At 38.5% G+C, this 22,630-nt stretch overlaps 1 protein-coding gene across 1 annotated transcript; it reads right to left on the bottom strand.

Annotated features, from left to right (window-relative positions):
* Positions 1–11,105: 11,105 nt before the first annotated feature.
* LOC125790056 (T-cell surface glycoprotein CD1e, membrane-associated-like) lies at positions 11,106–21,511 on the bottom strand. Its single transcript, XM_049473169.1, has 3 exons — positions 21,366–21,511; positions 17,805–18,098; positions 11,106–11,403 (listed from the first exon to the last, which is right to left on the bottom strand). Exons 1-3 carry the CDS (start codon positions 21,424–21,426, stop codon positions 11,240–11,242), a joined length of 519 nt encoding a protein of 172 aa, XP_049329126.1. The 5' UTR covers positions 21,427–21,511; the 3' UTR covers positions 11,106–11,239.
* Positions 21,512–22,630: the final 1,119 nt, after the last annotated feature.

Raw genomic sequence — 22,630 nt, 5'->3', positions numbered from 1 at the left:
CTACGACATAAAAACCAACAAGTATAACAAAGCAACACCTAAGTAACCACTTGACAACAACATAACCAACATGGATACCATAGCAATACCCTAGCAACCACTTGGAAACACCATAGCAAGCAATAAGGATGCCATAGCAACACCTTAGCAACCACTAAGCAACCCTTTAGCAACCACCATGGATAACATAGCAACACCTTAGCAACCACCTAGGAACCACTTGACAACAACACAATAACCAACATGGATAACATTGCAAAACTTTAATCAATCATTTGGCAACACCAAAGCAAGCACTGTGTATACCGTAGCAACACCTTAGCATCCACCTAGCAATCACTTGTCAACAACATAACTTCCGGCACCTGACGCGAGTGGCTGCCTGTTCCAGTAGCTCCGTCTCCTTTGTGTGTTTTTTCAAGTTTTTTTAATGTTTATTTATCGTCTCTGTGCTACTACACACATCTAGTGTGCATCTTATTTATATCCTAAGGATATTTTTATCATAAGCATGCGGGGCAGCGAGGAATATCGGGTTTATTCCCGTGAAGAACTGCTGGCTCTTCAACCCGCGGGACGTGGGGGCATTGTCCATTCTAGAATTTCCCCTCGGGGATCAATAAAGTATCTATCTAACAACCAACAGTGATAACATAGCAACAACTTAGCATCCACCTAGCAACCACTTTTACAATAAATTAACAACCAAAACGGATAATGTAGCAGCACCTTTGCAACCACCTAGCAACCACATTGAAAGGTGTCCATCTTGGAAAATTGTGACTATATTGTTTTTATTTTGTGAAAAGTAGGAGATGAGGAGGATTTTTGCCAAATTTGATGCTTGTCTAACAAAGTGAACGATTCTTTCACTAATCTGCAGCACTATTAAGACGACATAATGAGCAGAGAGCAATCAGGTTATATATGATTACAGAACACCGGATTTCACGCCCAGTCACATTGAGACAAACAGGAACAAACCGAAAAACAACACCCACAGATGACACAAAGACCACAACCCACGAGGGCAAGGAACCCGATCATCAAACCTCCAATGAGCAGCACCCAAAAAATCCAGTGCACACCTTCAAGAAAAAACAAACATTTAAGACTCAATTAAGATTAAATCAATCAAGCAGCTGTTATTGAAACAAACTAAAATTGTGTAGTTTGTGTTTTTTTCCCTGTTACAGTAACATGTACAGGGTTTGAACATGAAACTGAAACGCCATTTTAGTGTGGGATTTTATGTTTCATGGTTAAATTGGAGCAGCCTGGTGGCCAATCTTCATTAATTGCACATTGCACCAGTAAGAGCAGAGTGTGAAGGTTCAATTAGCAGGGTAAGAGCACAGTTCTGCTCTAAATATTGCAATGCACACAACATTATGGGTGACATACCAGAGTTCAAAAGAGGACAAATTGTTGGTGCACGTCTTGCTGGAGCATCTGTGACCAAGACAGCAAGTATTTGTGATGCATCAAGAGCCACGGTATCCAGGGTAATGTCAGCATACCACCAAGAAGGACCGACCACATCCAACAGGATTAACTGTGGACGCTGTAAGAGGAAGCTGTCTGAAAGGGATGTTCGGGTGCTAACCCGGATTGTATCCAAAAAACATAAAACCACGGCTGATCAAATCACGCAGAATTCAATGTGCACCTCAACTCTCCTGTTTCCACCAGAACTGTCCGTCACCACAATCAATTATTGTGCTCTAAAACCAGGTGTTTCAGTTTCATTCTCCAACACCTGTACATTCGTGTGAAAAATAAAGCATTTACTTACGGAAATGTACAATGATTGGTTCTTTGAGGGAGCTGTGAGTCACATAACAGTCGTATTCTTTCAGCGTCTCGTTCTTTAGAATCAACACGGTCTTGCTCAGATTGTAGGTTCCATCACCGCTGGGTCTGACTCCAGTGGATTTTATCTGATGTTCAGATATTGGAGCACCAGATTTCCTCAGAATCATCTTCAGGGATTTGGGGTAGAAGCCTGTGGCCACGCAGGTCAGGCTCTGCAGGTTCGGTCCAGGTGGAGGATAATGTGTAAACATATACACCTTTGGTGGTTCTGAAATTGTGATAAGTGGTGATTAGAATTGCACCAGGAATGACTCCTAACTTCAAACAGGTACACAGGATTTACAGTTTTGTGTCTTTTTGTTGGAAAACGATCAAAGTAAACGACATAAATCTCATCTACTGCCTTCTCTACTAATCTGGGTGCCACTATACCCCTAAAATCTGGCTCCAATTTCAATTCACTATCCACTTAATATATAGCATTTGTCACAGTGTCACAATAATAAACAGTTGTCATTTTGTTTCATGATCATTTTAACCAATAATAATAAATAATACCATAATAATATGATGTAAATTACTAACCTAGAAGGAACTGGCTTTAAACCCTTAATTTTAATTTTGTTTCTTTTCTTTTCTTTTCAAGGCTGAAGCGGCAAAAGCTAGGGCTGCATTAGCTGAAAGAGAGACACAGTTAAAATTGGAGAAGGCACAAAAATAATTGCAGTTAGTAGCTATTGCACAAGCTGAAGCACTAGAGGCAGCTGAAGAAATGGAGGGTGGCATGATGAAGAGTTACTCCAGGAAATCAGTGTCGGAGAGAAACTTTCCTGAGCGTACAAGTGAATTTGTGAAAACACAACAGAGACTGCTCATTTCACAAAGTTTTGAACCTTTTCCCACCACTCCTACTCTTCTGCTTGCTCCTGATCATAGTCTCCTCACATGGGGAACTCCACATGGAAGCCATGCATACATCGATAAGCCACCTGATGCTGGGAATAAAGTACAAGATACACTTTTACCACCACACCAAGAAAATGCTGGTAGGACTTTTAAGAGGAGTAATGAGTACTGGGCGGATATTAAACCAGCACATAAGCACAACAGCTCAGTCGTGTGTTCCCCAGCAAGCTGCAGTTGGTTCAACAACTGATGATCTTGCACGCTACCTAGCACGCTGTGACTTGGTCACCACAAGTTTATTTAAGCTTGATGACAGACCCAAGAGTTACAGGGCATGGCAGTCTTCCTTTAACAATGCTTTTAAAGGCTTAGGTATCACAGCCATTGAGGAATTGGATCTGATTTCAAAATGGCTAGAAAGAATCTGCCCAACATGTCAAGAGGATATGCTCACAAACCAGCAACCCTGAAAGAGCCCTGATGAGAGCTTTGCACCAACTCCAGGATTGTTATGCTTCTCCAGAAGTGATTGAATGTGCCTTGTTTAAGAGACTGTATAATATATCCAGAAATTTAGCTGAAGATGCTACAAAGTTAAGGGAGCTAGGGGAGCTTTTTATGAAGTTTAACTGTGCCCACACCAGGGTTGTCGTATCTTGATACAGCCCGTGTCATTGGTTCAACTATTGAAAAACCTCCTTTGCTCTTAAAGAAAGATGGATATCATATGGTTCGCGATATAAGGAGGGCAATGGTGGCGGGTTTCCTCCATTTGATGTCTTTGCAGGGTTCATCTGTGGTGAGGGCCAAACCAGGAATGAACTATTCACAACAGCTCTAGCAGTGTACCCAAAAAGAACAGACATATCTACATTTAGGTCTCATAATACAAGAAATGCCATATCGGTCTGCAAAACAGATGTCTCTTCGGCTTATGGCCCTACAGAGGATATTTCCATGAGGAAGAGCGATGGGTCAGGAAAAAACTGTCACATTCACAATAAAGCACTCAGGAAAGGCAGGGCATTTAGGGCAAAGCCGCTTGAAGAAAGAAAGGGATATGTTTCAAATGCTGTGCCTCAACAGCACATATGGCTAAAGACTGTAAAGCAGTAGTGAAGTGTGGTGCTGGCGAGTGTGGGAACATTTGGCATAACACAGCTGGGCACCCAGGACCAACATTTGTGGCCCCAAAAACAGTCTCTCCCAAGGCAGACTATGATGGGGAGGAACAAGATACCCCACTGTACCAGCAGTCTAATCCCAATGAACTGAAGTTTGTGGGCCAGGTCAAGCATCTAAGTCTTTTTCGGAGATTTGCCTGGTCAGAGTTTATCCCAAAGGTCAGCGAGGCAAGGCCGTTAACATGTACGTCATGCTTGATGACCAGAGTAATCACTCCTTGGCCAGGTCAGACTTCTATAAACTATTTGACATTCATTGTGAGTTAACCTCTTTCTCCTTAAGAACATGTGCTGTACCACTGAGCTGAAAGCTTCCAAATAGAATCACCTGTCTCTCCCACCACTAATTAAGTAGTAACTGCTCAGAACTACCAACTCCAGAAGCAGCTCTCCTCCATCCGCAGCTAAGCATTTAGCAGCGTACATTCCAGAGTTGGATACAGATGTTGAGATTTTTCTGCTGCTTGAAAGAGACATCATCAGGGTCCATAAGGTCAGGAAGCACGTTAATGGGCCACAAGGGTGCAGTGCATACACCAGTCCTACATTTGCATTAAAGGCAACCCAGCTGATCACGCATCTAGTCAACCCACTCTTGTGACACATCTTCACTCTTATTGAGTCTGCTGTAAAATAAAGGATCTAAAGGCTATTCCCTGACTCCAGTGTCATGTGTACAGAGTTTTTAACATTAGCAAGGACAGTACAACCCCCAAGCAAAGAACCAGGTGGGTCTGGTTTGCAGAGATTACCTCCTGAAATTCTGATGTAATTCCCAATCTTCCCTATATTCTCTAGGTAACAGTGCTTTGTAGCCATCTCCCCCTGCTGGCTGCTGGCAGCACAAGCCGACACCTTGCATGCAATATATAGTGGGTTTTATGGCCTCTTAAATCGCCACTGTTTAACCAGAACCACTGTTGCTTAGAGAACTGAAAATATTTTATTTGTCTTTAATGAGAGGTCGTAATGTAAACAATTGCATGATATGGAATAAAATACATGTGTCCATAAGCTGCATTATGGTAAAATAAATCTTCAAATAAATCTTCAGCCAGTCCACACAGGTCTGAAGGACACTGTTTTGATGGTGTTCAGTATTCCACTTCTTCTCTGTTTCATACGCCTGTTTTACTGAAGCAGACCACAGCTGTAAATTCCAGTCATAGGAGATTTCTATCCATCATAGCTGTATTCATTAGTGAAAGAAAAACTGTTAAGGAGCCGTTCTGATGCTCTACAGCTTCACATCCATACTTCCAGTGAAGGATATGAATCTGAATATCTCCTGAAATAAAATCAGAGGAAAGAAACGTCAGAGAGGTTGACCAAGTCAGATTTTTAATCATAGTCATCTAAAGGCAACAGTCAAAAACATGGTCTAGAACAAGAACCCTTCAGGCAACACTATGCATCTTAGTACTACCAGTGTTGATTTAGCACTGTAATATTTGCTGTGTAGATTATTATCTTAGTAGCCAGGCTAGAGGAACCAATTCATGGGTTCTTTTGGAGAATCTAGCAGTTGAGTCACTCTATTTTAGCGATCTGTAGGTGAACAGCAATGTTATTTTATTTACTATTCTGTTTTTTGTTGATGTAAAAGTTGGGTTTGTGCTGCTGTGTGTTCATGTGTGTAATAAGTGGGGGTGTATGCTCCGTTCGGCGTGCCTGTGTTAACAAGACAGCAACGAACGTTTGAATGTTGCCGTCTGTCTAGGTTGTATTCAGTCAGTGGAGCTCCTGTGTTTTCTGTTACCAAGATAAACAAGATAAAACTCCCGAAATGTACCTGAACACACCTCACTTCCAGAACACCACGCCCATCAGTGTAGATATATTCAGAAACTCTGTTGCTGGGGACACTGGGCACGAACGGAGACTGGACATTGGACTGGACTAGGGACATGAACAGAGACTGGACACTAGAAAGGACAAACGACATTAGACTAGACAGGGCATTGGCAGGGGACAGGGACAGGACCCTGGATATGAACTGGACGTTGGACAAGACTGGACACTGTATGTTGGACAAGGACGCAGATGGGAAAGTAGACTGGACAGGACTTGAAGCCGGAACAAACACATTAACAGGAACAGACACAAACACAGTGACATGGACGGGTATAGAAAAACCAGCAAGAACAGGAACACAGACAGACGCAGGGACCAGGACAGGGAGAAACAAGGGTACAAACATAGGCAAGGACCAAGGACTAGCAAAAGTCCGTGAAGTCGGAGAGAGGCCAGCCTGGGCACAGTTCTGGGGTTGAGTTCATTTGCGTCTGCTGCCACACCTGCCTCCATTCCTGCTCCCAGGACTGTGAATGCAGGTTCTAGGGCAGAGTGAGCTGTACAGAGGGAAGCCTGCGCTGCTGCTGTCTGTACTTGAGCCACGGAGACGTGGGCTGGTGTGGAGATTGGAGCTGCGGGCACCGGAGGGGCAAAAGGAACTGCGGGCATGGCGACAGGAAACACCTAGGACACTGAGTTCTGGAGGTCTGGGGGCAGGCCAAGGAGCAAGAGACCTGCGATTAAACACAGTCCCTGGAGCAGTAATGGGAGCTGCGACAGGGATCGTTGGCTCTGGGGCTGCAGGCGTAGTGACTTGTGCAGCGGGAGCAGGACACACCTAGGACTAGGGGGCGGAGCTGCAGAAAGGAGCATGTTGGGAAATCACTGGCATGAGGAAAAGGTAAACAAAAACAGAAACACGAGCACAGATGGGAAACACAGGGCAAGGACGTGACCATAAGATAATGATAATAATAAACACGTACGTTCTCACTCGTCATAGAGTGTCCGAAAGCCTTTATCTGTTTGTTGAGGAGACAGCTCAGCAGAGCCTCTTTCCCAGTCATTCCCATTCATCTCCTTCAGCCAGTCCTGTTTAGCAGTTCTGACTCAGTCTGTACTGTTGTAGAAATCGATCTGTACGTCGTCCAGCAGAGTTACAGCAGTGAACTCACGGATAGAATGGTTGTGTTTGAACTGGGAAGTGTGGAGATATTACAGAGAGTGTTCATCTGTGAGAATCAAGAGCAGAAAATATATGTTAGAAATTAAATGTACAATAAATAGTTTTTTAGTAAATCTGTATTCTAAAAGAAAATGCTCAGAAGATGAACCTATTTTAGCAATCTATAGCGCACTGGTCATATCCTGAGGGCACAAAAAATACACCTTGTGCAGCTCAAAAAGCCAAAAGGAGTGTGGGTGTGGTTAATTTTGGGCGCAACATGAAATAAACCAATCAGTGTGCTAGAAGTCATTTCCTTTAAGAAGCAGGTGAGCTCGGACTTTGGCATTTTCTATTTGTATTTTAACAGTGAGCTGCTGGTTGACGCTGTGAACAAAATAAAAGGCCTTGAATCCAAAACTTTTCTTTGTTGCTTTATCTTTACTACAAACTTATAATACAACACAAAAGATGAATTCCTAACTAAATAACCTTACTTTCCTTTTACAGTTACATGCCGGTCAAAAGACTGTGATGCTCCTGGCTCGAGGCTTCTGGAGTCTTCTATGCATCATTGCGCTTATATAGTGGAGTTAGTAGCCAATCAGATTACAGCATCACATATTTACATAAAATATTTACATAAAATAGTAAGTATTACATCCACATCTACAAAATACTACTTAATTAAAACAAAGAAATGGCTCTAACAAAGGAGATTCTGTCCAGACCCACCTTCCTAAACACACACTGCAGCAAGACATACTGAAAAATATATCTGCACTGTTAGAACACTTCTCAACCAATCAGATTGTGAGGTCAGAACTAACTGTATGTTGTATAAAAGAAATGATCAATCAGGTAATGGCTTCGCGTGGGATACTATCCCCTGTATAATCTTATGTAGTTTGAGTTTTTTTTGGTCAAACACTAGGTTTCTTTTCTATAGACGCTTTAAGAACTACAAAAGCTAGAGTTGAACTGCATTTCCTGATTTAGCGGAAACCAGAAACCAGAAGCAGCACGCGGTGGGTTTCTGAGGGTTATTGAGCTGTAAAGTACGTGACCGACACCATGAATATGAAACCACACCTAGTGCACTGCTGTAAGAAAGAGGTTAAAGTACCACAAGTCATTTCGTTTTTATTTCATTACTTTACTGCCATATTATTAGTACCTGAGGGGAATTTGTTGCAGTGCTGTTCTGCAAAAATGCAAAAGTGTTGAGCGTGGGTCACGTGATTAAAAAATAATTCTAGGCGAACTTTCTGACAGCAATTCATGTTCATTTATATATTAGTACATATATGTTTATATCATAAAATAGCGATTTACCTATTAATTATTATATATTTCATATTGCATGTATTGCACACATTGTTTTTTATATATTTTATATATATTTTTTATATTTTTTATTTTATATTTTATTATTTTATATATTTTATATATTAACTGGTGCTGTTGGTGAGATCAGGGTCTGTACTGGTCGCTGGAGTAAATCCACTCATAAACTACTTTCAGTTTAAAGAGGATTTTAAAGAATGATGAACCAATCAGAAAAAACTCAGTCATCAGCTGTTACCAGGTAGATTATAACGGTCTGTATCTTTATATCAGAGTCTTCAGGAGAGCTTAATATTTATATGACTGTGGCCACATTTGGCTAAATAACCAAATATATATTTTTTTATTTTCAAATAATGAAGCATAATAAACTAGAGCTTCCAATAGATGTAAAGAATTAACAACATTCTGTGATTAATTGCGATTGATCTCAATATTTTGAAGTAAACAACGAAGCACTGTTGTAATATACTTAATTGTACTTAAAACATATTCAGAAATGTTTAAGTATGCTGTAATTATACTTACAAATGTATGAACTTACATAAATATATATTAAAAGTACATTAATCTTACGCTTTCATCAGATGTTTGAAAGTTAACTTTGATCATACTTTTTAAAAAGTACCATAAAGTGTATTAAAAGAAAAAATACACTACTATGAAGTACACTTTTAGTTTAATGTAATTCAGTATACTTCTAAAATACCCAGATATATATTTTGTAAATTTTTAGCAAAGTGTGTTAACAACAACTGTTACAATTGTTACAACTAGTTCACTTAAAGTGCAATGTATCATGTAACTTTTTAGAAAGTAAATTAAATTACTACATTGGTAAAACTTATTAAAAATATATTTAGGTATTGCATTTATATAACAGTTAAAATGTATTTCAGCACTCTAAAATTATAATTAGGAAAGTAAATTGTAGGATACAATGTTAAATAACACACTTAAAAGTACATTTTTAACCAGCTAAAAATTGTAGTACAATATATTAAAATATATTTTTATACCCAATGAAGCATACCAGTGTGTATGATACAGCTAGATGGCAGCAAACACACATACACAACCTTTAGAATTTAATAAAGTGCCAATTCTGCTGTATATTAAATTTTATATATTTTTAAATTTATACACACTTGTCTTTAGTTTTCTGTGTAATATAGTTTAAATTCGGTCTGTTATTTAATATACAATAGACTTGGTATGTTATGTAAATATAAAGGATGTGTGTGTTTGCTGCCACCTAGCTGTGTTAAACACAGTTGCTGAAATGCTATTTGTTTTGTGAATATATAAAATATAATACATAATAGAGTTGTACTCATTTTGCATAATATTAATGAGTGTACAACACGTGCAATAACCAATTAATTGTACTTTATTACTGTCAGTAATGCTAACGATCTAAATCTAAAAAATGACATTCTGTTTTATCATTAATCATCAAAAAATACATTAAATTTTGTTACAAAAATGTATTTCTTCAAAGATCTGTTCTAAAACAAGATACTGACCCTATAAACCACCCTGGACTACCTGAGGAGCACAAACTGAAGCTTTCAGAATGGATCTCATATCTCCTGATCTAAAATAAGCTGTGCAGCAAAAAACAAGGAAATCTCAGAAAATATCAGAACTACAACAAAACAATGCAAAAATTTATTTATTTTATTTATTATATCTAAAATAAGATTCACAGAATAACGACGCATTAGCAATATATTGCATTAAATGTCTGCAGAGGCATATATTTAACTTTTCAAAACATGCACTGATCAAACTCAGACAGCTTTACTTACTTTTTTACAAGGTTTCTCATTCGAATATGATTATAAAACTCATGTGACATTTAAAAAGCATGTTTAAAAGCAAGTCCACTAATATATTTCCTTTGATTTTCTCTTAAGAAAGTTTTTATTTTAAAGTAATGGTTGATAGTATGTTCAAATAATGGATATTTACCACAAATATAATCACTCCTGTTACAGTACTGTACAGTACTGGCACTCATTTTGCACTGGTGTTTATACTGGTACTGTTATTCCCAGTGTATCCCCCCATCATACCTAACTGGTACACTATTACTCTTAAATTACACTATTCTCTTGTCTTGTCTTCTCTGTGACCTTGTTGTATTTTACTTTTAGTGTCCATCTCATGCTTTACGTTATTTATCATTTTATTATAAATATATAAGTCGTATTTTAGTAAACTATCGCTTTATGAGAGTAACATAATTTCAGTCCTCTGTATGTCCTGTTTCAAATTCAGTGCCAAAACAGATTATTTATACTGTTTATACAGTTAATTGGCTTGTATATTAATAAGATTCCACAATTTAGAAATTCTAGAAGCAGAAATGTATTTCACATCCTTAAAAACTTAGATTTAGACACCAAAATATTGATCAGTCAATCACATTCAGGGAAAACAAACACATAGAAAGGACTTTTTTTACACTGCAAAAAATCCATTGGCAAAAACTAGACAAAATATATGCAAATTAAGACAAATATATGTATATTAAGCAAAAAAAATCTGCCAATGGGGTAAGCAAAATTTTCTTAGTAAGATTTCTTACAAAAAGCAATGGCAAAGTCTCAAAATGAGTGAAGAAACACCTAAATCAAGCAAAAAAGTCACTGTTTTTGGACACAAGAATAAATATAAAATAAAATAAAAAATAAGGTACAAATTCTAAGTAAGAATGATTAAGATAATTATCCCTAAAATAAGCAAAATAATCTAACACTTACACAATGCTTAGTAAGACAAAAATCAGTCTTATCAGAGAAGAAAATAAGATTTATTGCCTTAAATTTAGAACATTTCACTTGCTAAGATTTAGTTTTTTGCAGTGTGTTTTTTTTTTTTTTTTCGCAAAACTAGGAGTTAAAAGAGGATTTGTGCCACAAAGTGAACGATTCTTTCACTATTTCACTGTATGCAGCACTATTAACACAACATAATGAATAAAGAGCGATCAGATTATACCGGATTACAGAACATTGATTTTTTACACTGAGTCACACAAAGACAAACAGGAACAAATCAGATCAGAACACACGAAGATAGCAGAGGCGTCTTTTCTGTTTTCAACACAAAGACAACAACACACGAGTACAATGATCCCAATCAGCAAACCTACACTGAGCAGCAGCCAAAACACCCAGTGCACACCTTCAACAAAAAACAGAGAAAAAACATTAAAAACTCAATTAAAATAAAATCAATCCAGCAGCTGTTCCCTGATTAACATATAAAATTAATACACTTTAATTGTGCTTAAAACATATTAAGAAATGTCTAAGTATGCTGTAAATAATACAGATAAAACTGATTTACTTATATAAATGATATATATTAAAAGTACATTAGTATTATGCTTTTATTAAACGTTTGAAAGTAAACTTTGATCATACTTTTTAAAAGTACAATATAGTGCATTAAAAAAAATAGACTACTATGAAGTACACTTTAATACCGTTTAATATAATTCAATATACTTCTAAAATACTTATTTCCAGATATATACTTTTGTCATTTTTTAGAAAAGTGTGTTAAAAACAGCTGTTCTACTGTTACAGTAGTTCACTTAAAGTGAGCGTGAATGTATCATCATTTAACTTTTTTAGAAAGTAATTTAAATCACTACACTGGTAACATTTTCAAAAATATATTTATGTATTACATTAATATAACAGTTAAATGTATTTCAGTACTCTGTAATTATAAATATAAGCAAATTATAGTATACAGTGTTAAATAACACATTTAAATGTCAAATAAAAAAATAATAGTACGTTTGTAACACGCTAAAAATTGTAGTGCAGTATATTAAAATTAATTTTTATCCCCAACGTATAAAGTATACTAGAAGTGTGCTACACTATTAACAAAATACAGGAGCCAGAATCATATTTAACATATTTAACATCAATTCTTAGTACATATAATCTAATAAATCTGGTGTATAATAAATAGTGATACAGTTGTAATACTCATTATTAAATATATTATAATTTTACTGTAAACATATTTAAAATATGGGGTTACATACATGAAGTAGTTAAAATGTTTAAATGTTTCTTATTAAGTATATTTAAAATAGTTAGTTAGTTAACACTTAGCACAATTTATTTGTTGAGCTTATAGGACTAGTTAGTACAATCCCTTAACTAATCAGCACTTGGTGAGGGGTTAGGGCTAGAGGGTAAACGCTTCACAGGGGTCTTCAGGTGGGCACCCTCCTTCTTTGGTGTTTCGTTGAAAGGCCCACGACACCTCCAGAGGGCTCAACGGCAACATCTGGCGTCCCAGATTTGCCCCCCTCTGCTTTTACCCCCATGGTCATCTTGCAGCCCAGTTGCAGTCCTTCCTTTTCATCCATATCCAGTTACTGCTCCGTTCCGCCGCTCCTGATATTGCTTTGGCAGCTTGCTGGAAGGCTTGTCCTCTCACTCCCATTACCTTAAGCAACTTGGTTGTAGATGTGGCAACAAACCCTCTACAGCCAACCTCAATAGGAAGCACCTGGGCACGCCATCCACGTTGTTCGGCGTCTGCTTTTAAGTCAGAGTACTTCAGTCGTTTCCGCTCATATGCTTCACCAACTGCCCCTTCCCAGGGTACAGTTAGCTCCACAATGAAAACAGACTTCTGTGCAGTTGACCATAAGACCAGATCTGGCCTGAGACTAGTTGTGACAATCTCAGGTGGGAAGACAAGTCTCTGGTCCAAGTCAACCTGCATTCTCCAGTCCCGGGCACTGTCTAGGAGGGTTGGTTCCATTTTCGCTGCAGGTTTTACTGGGAGTTGTCCTGCTTTTACAAATGGTGTGGAGGATATGCGTCCAGGCACTGACGGAGGGAGGGCGTTAGTGCTGGTTCTCCTTCCTTCCAGAAAGATGGCCAGTTGTCTTAATACCTGGTTGTGTCTCCAGGTATAGCGGCCCTGAGCTAAGCTGGTTTTACAGCCAGTGAGGATGTGCTTCAGAGTTGCAGGGGTTTGACAGAGCACACAAGAGGGATCTTCACCAAACCATTGTCTGAGGTTTGTAGGTGTGGGAAGAACGTCATAGGTGGCCCTGACGATAAAGCTGATTTGGCTCCCTTCCATTTCCCAGAGATCCCTCCAGCTGATCTTTCTTTGACCCAGTCCTTCCCAGCTAGTCCACTGGCCCTGTTTGGCCTGTGAAACTGCCTTTGTGCGTCTGTTTGCCTCCTCTTGGTGCCGCACCTCTGCTACGACCAGCTTTCTTTTCTCGGTTGGTGTTGCTTTGTGCCAAGTGGGTCGGCTTGTCCCAAGGCCAATCCCACCTCTTCCATGCTGTACCTGGCCTACAATGTCTCCATGCCTGAGAGCGGATTTTGCTTGTTCTATGGCCTCAGATGGAGTCCATTTTTTCCCAGTTGCCAGTCTGGGAGCAGCCAATTGAATCCGTTCATCTTGGGAGTCAGTCAGGGTCATGTTTAGCCTCACTTTGGTGCATTTAAACTCCTCTGTGAGGCTAGAGATGGGCAAATCCAGGGCACCATGTCCAAATAAGTTGATGTTGCTGAGGCAGCGTGGGAGGCCAAGCCACTTCTTGATATATGAACTGACTGTCCTCTCAAGCTTCTCAACTTTGGTCATGGGGACCTCATATACCGTCAGGGGCCACATCAGGCGGGGCAGTAATCCAAACTGCAGGCACCACAATTTTAATCTCCCAGGAAGCAAGGTTTTGTCTATGCTGGCCAGGCCTTTGATGGTTTCTTTCCTCAGCTGGTCAGCCTGGTCAGAGTCCTTGAGGCTGGCGTTATACCAGCGCCCAAGGCTCTTCACAGGCAGTTCTGATACCAGCGGAATGGGTGTTTCCTTGATGTGAAACCTCTGGTCAACCAGTTTTCCCTTGCTTATGGATAAACTCCGGGATTTACTGGGTTTAAACCTCATCCGTGCCCAGTCAATGTTGTCCTGAAGTTTTCCCAGTAATTGTTTTGTACATGCGACGGTTGAGGTCAACGTGGTCAAATCATCCATGTATGCACGAATGGGGGGTAGGCGATGTCCAGATTGCAGACGTTCTCCTCCCACCACCCACTTGGAGGCTCGAATGATTACCTCCATCGCCATGGTGAAAGCAAGTGGGGAGATGGTACATCCAGCCATTATTCCCACTTCCAAGGATTGCCACGATGTTGTGTATTCTGTTGTTTGAATACAGAATTGCAGATCTTGGAAGTAGTTCCTCACCATGTTTGTGATGGTATTTGGGATGTGGAAGAAGTCAAAGGCTGCCCAGATAAGAGAATGGGGGATAGATCCAAAGGCGTTGGCAAGGTCTAAGAACAGGACGTGCAGGTCTCTTCCTTCCTTTCTGGCTGATTGTATCTGGTGCCATATCATGCTTATGTGTTCTAAGCATCCTGAGAACCCAGGTATACCGGCTTTCTGCACCGATGTGTCTATCATGTTGTTTTCCTTCAGGTACTTCGTCAGTCTTTTAGCGACAATGCTAAAGAAGACTTTCCCTTCCACATTTAGGAGGTTAATCTGCCGGAACTGACCGATGTTTGAGGCATCCTTCTCCTTGGGAATTAGCACTCCTCCTGCTCTTCGCCATGCCTTTGGGATGGTCTGCTTTGTCCACATCACCTTCATTTGTTTCCACAGCAACCGCAAGACATTCGGAGAGTTTTTATACAGCCGGTATGGAACTCCATTTGGCCCTGGAGCTGAAGCTGCCCTTGCTTTCTTCACTGCTTCCACAACCTCACCCCATCTAGGGGGACTGTCGTCGAGTTGGTATCTCGGTTGAGGCATGGGTGGCATGTCTGATGGTATTTCACGCTGTTCCAACCTTTGGTTGTCTGTGTAAGCTGTTTTCAGGTGATCTTCTAGTTCTTGCTTGTGCACCATCAGTGACCCACTCTTCTCTTTTGTGAAAAGCCCTTTCACAAATCTGAAGGGATCACTGTAAAAAGCTGTTCTCGCCTTTTCCTTCCTTCTGCGTCGAGTTCTAAGATTCTCTGCTCTCCGCAGTTTTCCCAGGCGCTCCTTCAGGTCTGCTTGCAGGAAATCGATGCCCACTCTCTCTTCTGGTGATTCTTTCTTCCAGCGCTTCCTCAGCTCCCTTCTTTCTCTCACTAGGAGCTGGATCTCTTTTTGCCTTCTGGACATCGGAGGGGTTATTGATCTCCTATCCTTCTTTCCTGTCTCTTTTGTTCCATATCTTTCGGCTCCGTAGCAGTATATTAGATCGCCCATTTTCTCTAGTTGCTTCTCCACTATTCCACTGGTTCCTTCAAGAATCTTGATTAGGTCTGCATCAATTGTTTCCCACTCTTTTTTGCTGTTGGACTTCGGCCACTTAACCTGGGGTCTGTGGCCTTGAATGTTCTTCTCCAATGCTGGTTGCACGTGGCTTGGTTCAAAGTTCTTTGATGTTGTGCTTGCGGCATATTCAGCCACTGGGATATTGATGCTCATTGGACTATGGGTTGAATCCTGCCGCTGAGCTTCACTCGCCTGACTTGACCTGTCTCTCAAAAGATATTGGTCAATGCGAGGTCCCGGCCTCACATTTTCCAAGCACTTCATCCGCCCTTGATGTATTCTTAGGCCTCTGATGGATGTTACCTTGGACCAGCCACAGCTACATACTTGAAGATTTAGTCCTTCTGCTGATTGTACTTGTGAGCTGATTTTTTGGTTCGTCGTCTTGTTCATTCCATGGTCAGTTACCGAAATTCCATCCGAAGAGTCTTCTTCCGCCCCCGCTCTCGCAGACTCAGGGGGTATTTTCCTTTTTGGATTTTCCGTAGCAATGAAGGGTGGCCTTTGTACACTTAACAAGTGACGGAGCCTGCTATCATGGATAGCTAGTCCATGACAGCCCCGTGGAGTCTTTCCTTCCTGTCAGCTGTCTTTCCAAGCCGTCACATGGTCTTTCCCTTGTTGTCAGCTGCACTTTCACAGCAGTCACTGGATTTCTCCAGCTTTTCAGTTGAGCTTATAGGACTAGTTAGTACAATCCCTTAACTAATCAGCACTTGGTGAGGGGTTAGGGCTAGAGGGTAAACGCTTCACAGGGGTCTTCAGGTGGGCACCCTCCTTCTTTGGTGTTTCGTTGAAAGGCCCACGACACCTCCAGAGGGCTCAACGGCAACATCTGGCGTCCCAGATTTGCCCCCCTCTGCTTTTACCCCCATGGTCATCTTGCAGCCCAGTTGCAGTCCTTCCTTTTCATCCATATCCAGTTACTGCTCCGTTCCGCCACTCCTGATATTGCTTTGGCAGCTTGCTGGAAGGCTTGTCCTCTCACTCCCATTACCTTAAGCAACTTGGTTGTAGATGTGGCAACAAACCCTCTACAGCCAACCTCAATAGGAAGCACCTGGGCACGCCATCCACGTTGTTCGGCGTCTGCTTTTAAGTCAGAGTACTTCAGTCGTTTCCGCTCATATGCTTCACCAACTGCCCCTTCCCAGGGTACAGTTAGCTCCACAATGAAAACAGACTTCTGTGCAGTTGACCATAAGACCAGATCTGGCCTGAGACTAGTTGTGACAATCTCAGGTGGGAAGACAAGTCTCTGGTCCAAGTCAACCTGCATTCTCCAGTCCCGGGCACTGTCTAGGAGGGTTGGTTCCATTTTCGCTGCAGGTTTTACTGGGAGTTGTCCTGCTTTTACAAATGGTGTGGAGGATATGCGTCCAGGCACTGACGGAGGGAGGGCGTTAGTGCTGGTTCTCCTTCCTTCCAGAAAGATGGCCAGTTGTCTTAATACCTGGTTGTGTCTCCAGGTATAGCGGCCCTGAGCTAAGCTGGTTTTACAGCCAGTGAGGATGTACTATAATACTTTTTTTGTACTATTTATTTTTATATAATTAAAGTATAATAAGTACAAAAAAGTTGTTCCATTTTATCACTCTTTAAATATACTGATTAATAATGTGCATAATAATACTTAGTATACTTTAATCTACTTTTTTATTTTATGAAAATGCTTTTACTTAATGAGTCTAAATGAGTCAAATTTGCATATTTAATAATGAACTTTTATGTGTTAAATTTATACTTAAAAAGTTTACTTTAAAAAAATGTGTAGCGATGAGATATATTGCTTTTGTTTTCCCCAGTTTTTACACACTCCTCAAAATGAAGGTGATGTTAAATCTATAATATTTTAATCACATTTTTAATATATTTTTATATTAGATGTTCAGTCGGAAAGCTCACACAAATAAACTTAAATTATATTAAATAGTGGCGAAAATAACATACGACTAGTATACTCAATATGAATTTAGTGCAAATTTATATCATTTTAATTACAAATAATGTAGTTTGAATGTTTAAATGTTACTTAAGTATATTTAAAATAGTTCCATTTTAGTACAGTTAAGTTCACTTAGCACAACTTTTTTATACAATTAAAGTATAATAAGTACAAAAAATTGTTCTATTTTATCACTCTTTAAATATACTGATTAATAATGTGCATAATAATGCTTAGTATACTTTAATCTACTTTTTTCACTAGGGTTGTGTGGTTTTTGTATTTTTTCTCTTGTAACTGTAACGAAAATACTTACCTAAATGTACAATGATTGGTTCTTTGAGGGAGCTGTGAGTCACGTAACAGTCGTATTCATTCAGCTTCTCGTTCTCCAGAACCTCCAGGGTCTTGCTCAGATTGTAGGTTCCATCACCGCTGGGTCTGACTCCAGTGGATTTTATCTGATCTTCAGATATTGGAGCACCAGATATCCTCAGAATCATCTTCAGGGATTTGGGGTAGAAGCCTGTGGCCACGCAGGTCAGGCTCTGCAGGTTCGGTCCAGGTGGAGGAGAGTCGATAAACATAGAAACCACTGGCGGCTCTGAAACTGTGAGAAATAGTGATTAGAATCGCACCAGGAAGAACCCCAAACTTCAAACAGGAACACAGGATTTACAGTATTGTGTCTTTTTGTTGGATAAAGGCTTAAAACGATGAAAGTAAACCAACATAAATCTCAGTTACTGCCTTCTCTACTGGCCAGGGTGCTGCTATACCCCTAAAATCTGTCTATTTTAATTCACTATCCTCTTCTCTTACAGTGTATGACAGAAGTAAGTACACCCCCCACATTTCTGCAGATATTTAAGTTCATCTTTTGATGGGAAACACTGACAAAACGACACTTTGACTCAATGAAAAGTAGTCTGTGTGTAGCTTCATAATGACTTCTGAATATATTGACAGTTTTTTGGTTAAACACCGGATTTCTTTATAGTGGTTTATTCTACAAAAGCTGGATTAATCTGCTTTAACTGTTTCCTGTTCAGAAGCACACGCGCTGCGGGGTTTCCGTGAGCTGTATGGTACGTGACCCAAACCAAGGATCTGAAACCACAGAGCAAGCAAAGTGTGGAGGTGAGACAGGCCTGAGATCAGCTCTTACTCAAGATGTCTTCACCAACTGTAGAACCAGAAATCACGTGATATAGAAGAATTCTGGACAGAGAACTTTCTGATTAAACTTTACTACCATCATAAACAATAAAATAATGATTATCCTATTAAATATTAATTATTGCACACATTATTTTTATATTTATTCATATCTGAGACATTTCAGTAAATCACCATATACCAACAAAAAGTCTCTCTTTTAAGAGCAATCGGTTATTTTATATAAGATAAAAAAAAGAAAATGACATTAAATGTAAAATTGTTTTTGGCAGGCTGGTAGACACATTCATGAAATTATATAAAAATAAATACAAAACAAAATGCACACTATATATAGGGGAATTGTTTGTTTTGTTCTTTTTTATAATATTCACAGAAGAAGAAACAAATTACATTTTAAATTAATTTTCTTCACTATTGTGAGTTTTTTTATACAGCACATTATATATTTTTCACTGTAGACCAAATAAAAAAAATAAAAGGGACAATTTATAATTTGTTTCTAGCAACCACCTAGTAACTGCATAGCAACCACCACAGACACCATAGCAACCACCTAGCAACTGCTAAGCAACATCATAGCAACCACCACAGGCACCATAGCAACCACCTAGCAACTGCTGAGCAACATCATAGCAACCACCACAGACACCATAGCAACACCTTAGCAACTGCTTAGCAACACCATAGCAACCACCATGGATACCATATCAACACCTAGCAACTGCTTAGCAAAACAATAGCAACCACCGCGGATACCATAGCAACCACTTAGCAAACAGCTTAGCAACCACCATGTATATCATAGCAAAACCTTAGCAACCACCTGGCAACTGCTTAGCAACACCTTAGCAACCACCATGGATACCATATCAACACCTAGCAACTGCTTAGCAAAACAATAGCAACCACCACGGATACCATAGCAACCACTTAGCAAACAGCTTAGCAACCACCATGTATATCATAGCAAAACCTTAGCAACCACCTGGCAACTGCTTAGCAACACCTTAGCAACCACCACAGACACCATAAAAAAAACACCATAGCAACCACCTAGCAACTGCTTAGCAGCACCATAGCAACCACCAATGATACCAAAGCAACACCTTAGCAAACACCTAGCAACTGCTTAGCAATGCCATAGCAATCGCCATGGATACCATAGCAACCCCTTAGCAACCACCATGGACAGCATAGCAACTGCTTAGCAACCACCTAGCAACCATTTAGCAGCATCATAGCAACCACCAAGGATACCATAGCAACACCTTAGCCACTACCTCACAACCACTAAGCAACACCTTAGTAACCACCATGGACACTGTAGCAAGCGCCAGACAATAGCGATTGGTGGGAGCCATTTTTTGCTGTGCAGCCATCCTGCCTCATTCTGCCTCTCTGTTTATCTATTGATCTCTCTAGTAATTGTTAGATGTAACCCTTAGAATTATTAATATTAATTTGTATATTCTATTTTTTTATCAGCAACATTATGCAATGAAATATAATGAACATATAGTAAGTATACATATATTAAAACCACTGAATTCAGATGTGAAACTCCACCTTCTGCTCTTCTCTTTAGAGTCTGTTCTGCATTTTTTACACTTTACCACACAAACTACACTCAAACCGAGACTACAGAACGCTCACACCACAAATCCTCTTCTTCACAACCTCATTTATCACTAATGCAATAACTTTCATTTCTCTAAATAAAATAAAAGTGTTTAATCACTGGACACGTTCAGTGTTCTCTATTCCAGCATGAAAATCTACATTATTTTTGGAAGCTAATAAAAATCTGTGCAACAGTTCTAATATTAATATATTCTAATTGTTAAGAATTGTAAACCGAACAGATAGACCTGCGTTTACAGGATGGATAGAGTTCTTTAAAGCCGAGAAGTAAGGGACTGTCTACAAAGTGCACCACATATTATTACCCGTTTTAGCAAACAGAAAACATACACAGGTACATCAGGTTCTGAAAAACACATCTGTATTAATGAGAGCGCAACTGATAAAAACAGGAGTATATATTGTCTGTGTAAAAAATAAGCACATTTTTTCTATATACATTTTTTTCAAAATTCTCAAATTTTAAATTGCAATTACAATTACAACTTTTTTTCTCTTTTTTTTTTTTGCACAAATAGAATGTAATGCCAAGTATACAAATGAACAAACAAACAAAAAATAAATCCTAAAAGAGCATTGTACAAAGTACTTTTCCTTTTAATTATAAGAGAAACTAAGAATATAAAAAGACCAAGAAAATAAACATAATAATATTAGTAATAATAATATAATTATAATATAAAATAATATATAATATATATATATATATAATATAATTATAATATATAAAAATAGTAGTAATAATATAAAGGTACTGAATATACATAATCAAAAAAATATACGCAAACTCATATTTAGTATTTGGATTAATAATAATATTAAGACACGTTCTGTGTTCATTTTTCTACCCTGAAAGTCTAAATTATTTTCATTAGAAGCTAATGTGAGATTTTCATATTTATTTATTTAGTTATTTATTTATTTGAATGGTTGATCGGAAAGTTCTGCATTTATTATATACAATATTTTATTGTTAAATTACCTGTATTTCGTCTGCTTTTTTATCTTTAACCAGTTATAGTATTATTCTGAGATTCTGCAGGAGAAAACTTACCTCCATAACTCGGGAGAAAAACCCCAAAAACCAGCAAAACCCAAACCTCAGACTCCCCCATCAGCTCCACTGTCTCTCTGCTGATCCGCACTGGAGCAGGAACTGGTTTAACTGGTGCTGTTGGTGAGATCAGGGTCTGTACTGGTCGCTGGAGATGTACTGATAAATCACTTTCAGTTTAAAGAGGATTTTAAAGAATGATGAACCAATCAGAAGCTCAATCATCAGCTGTTACCAGGTAGATTATAACGGTCTGTATATTATCTTTATATCAGTCTTCATTTTTATGACTTTGTTCAGATCTGGTTAAATAACCAAATATGTCATTTTTTACTTTAAAATAATTATGCAAAAATAATAACTAGAGCTGCCGATCGATTAAATACTAACATTCTGTGATTAATTGCGATTGATCACTGTAGAAAGTTGCTCTGGATAATCCTGGTGAAAAAAATATACTTAATTGTACTTAGAACATATTGAAAAATGTCTAAGTATGCTGATTTATGTACTTATTTAAAATATATTAAAGGTACATTAATATTATGCTTGAATTAATTTTTTTTAGTAAACTTTGATCATACTTTTTAAAAAGTACTATATATTGTATTTTAAAAAATATATACTACTATGAAGTACACTTTTAGTTTAATGTAACTCAATATACTTCTAAAATACTTATTACTTATAAAATATTTACTTATTTACAAATATACTTTTGCACATTTCTAGACCACCTTTACATCTGTACACTCATTTATTTACCTCTAAATCACTTTTAGTGCATAAAATGACCTATTAATGTTCACAGATAAGAACAGATGACTTTAAGAAGGGGGGAGGGGGGGCTGTACACTCATTAATATTATGCAAAATATATATTATATTTTATATATTCAGGAATTCAACAGCATTTCAGCAACTGTGTTTAATACAGCTAGGGGGCAGCAAATACACACAGCCTTTATATTTACAATACAGGTGCCAAATCTATTGTATATTAAATGTTATATATTTAAAAACAATAGAATCTAAACTACATAAAACACAGAAAATATGAATGTATGAAAACACACACCTTTAGAATTTGAATAAAGTGCCAATTCTGCTGTATATACAATTTTATATATTTAAAAATGTATACGCACTTGTATTTAATGTTCTGTGTAATATAGTTTCAATTCTATTGATTTTTAAATATATTACATTTAATATAATATAGGCTTGGCTTGTATTGTAAATATAAAGGGTGTGTGTGTGTGTTT

Source organism: Astyanax mexicanus, unplaced genomic scaffold (assembly GCF_023375975.1).
Source record: "Astyanax mexicanus isolate ESR-SI-001 unplaced genomic scaffold, AstMex3_surface scaffold_34, whole genome shotgun sequence".
Taxonomy (NCBI): Eukaryota; Metazoa; Chordata; class Actinopteri; order Characiformes; family Acestrorhamphidae; genus Astyanax; species Astyanax mexicanus.
This window is presented reverse-complemented; position numbering and strand designations above follow the sequence as displayed.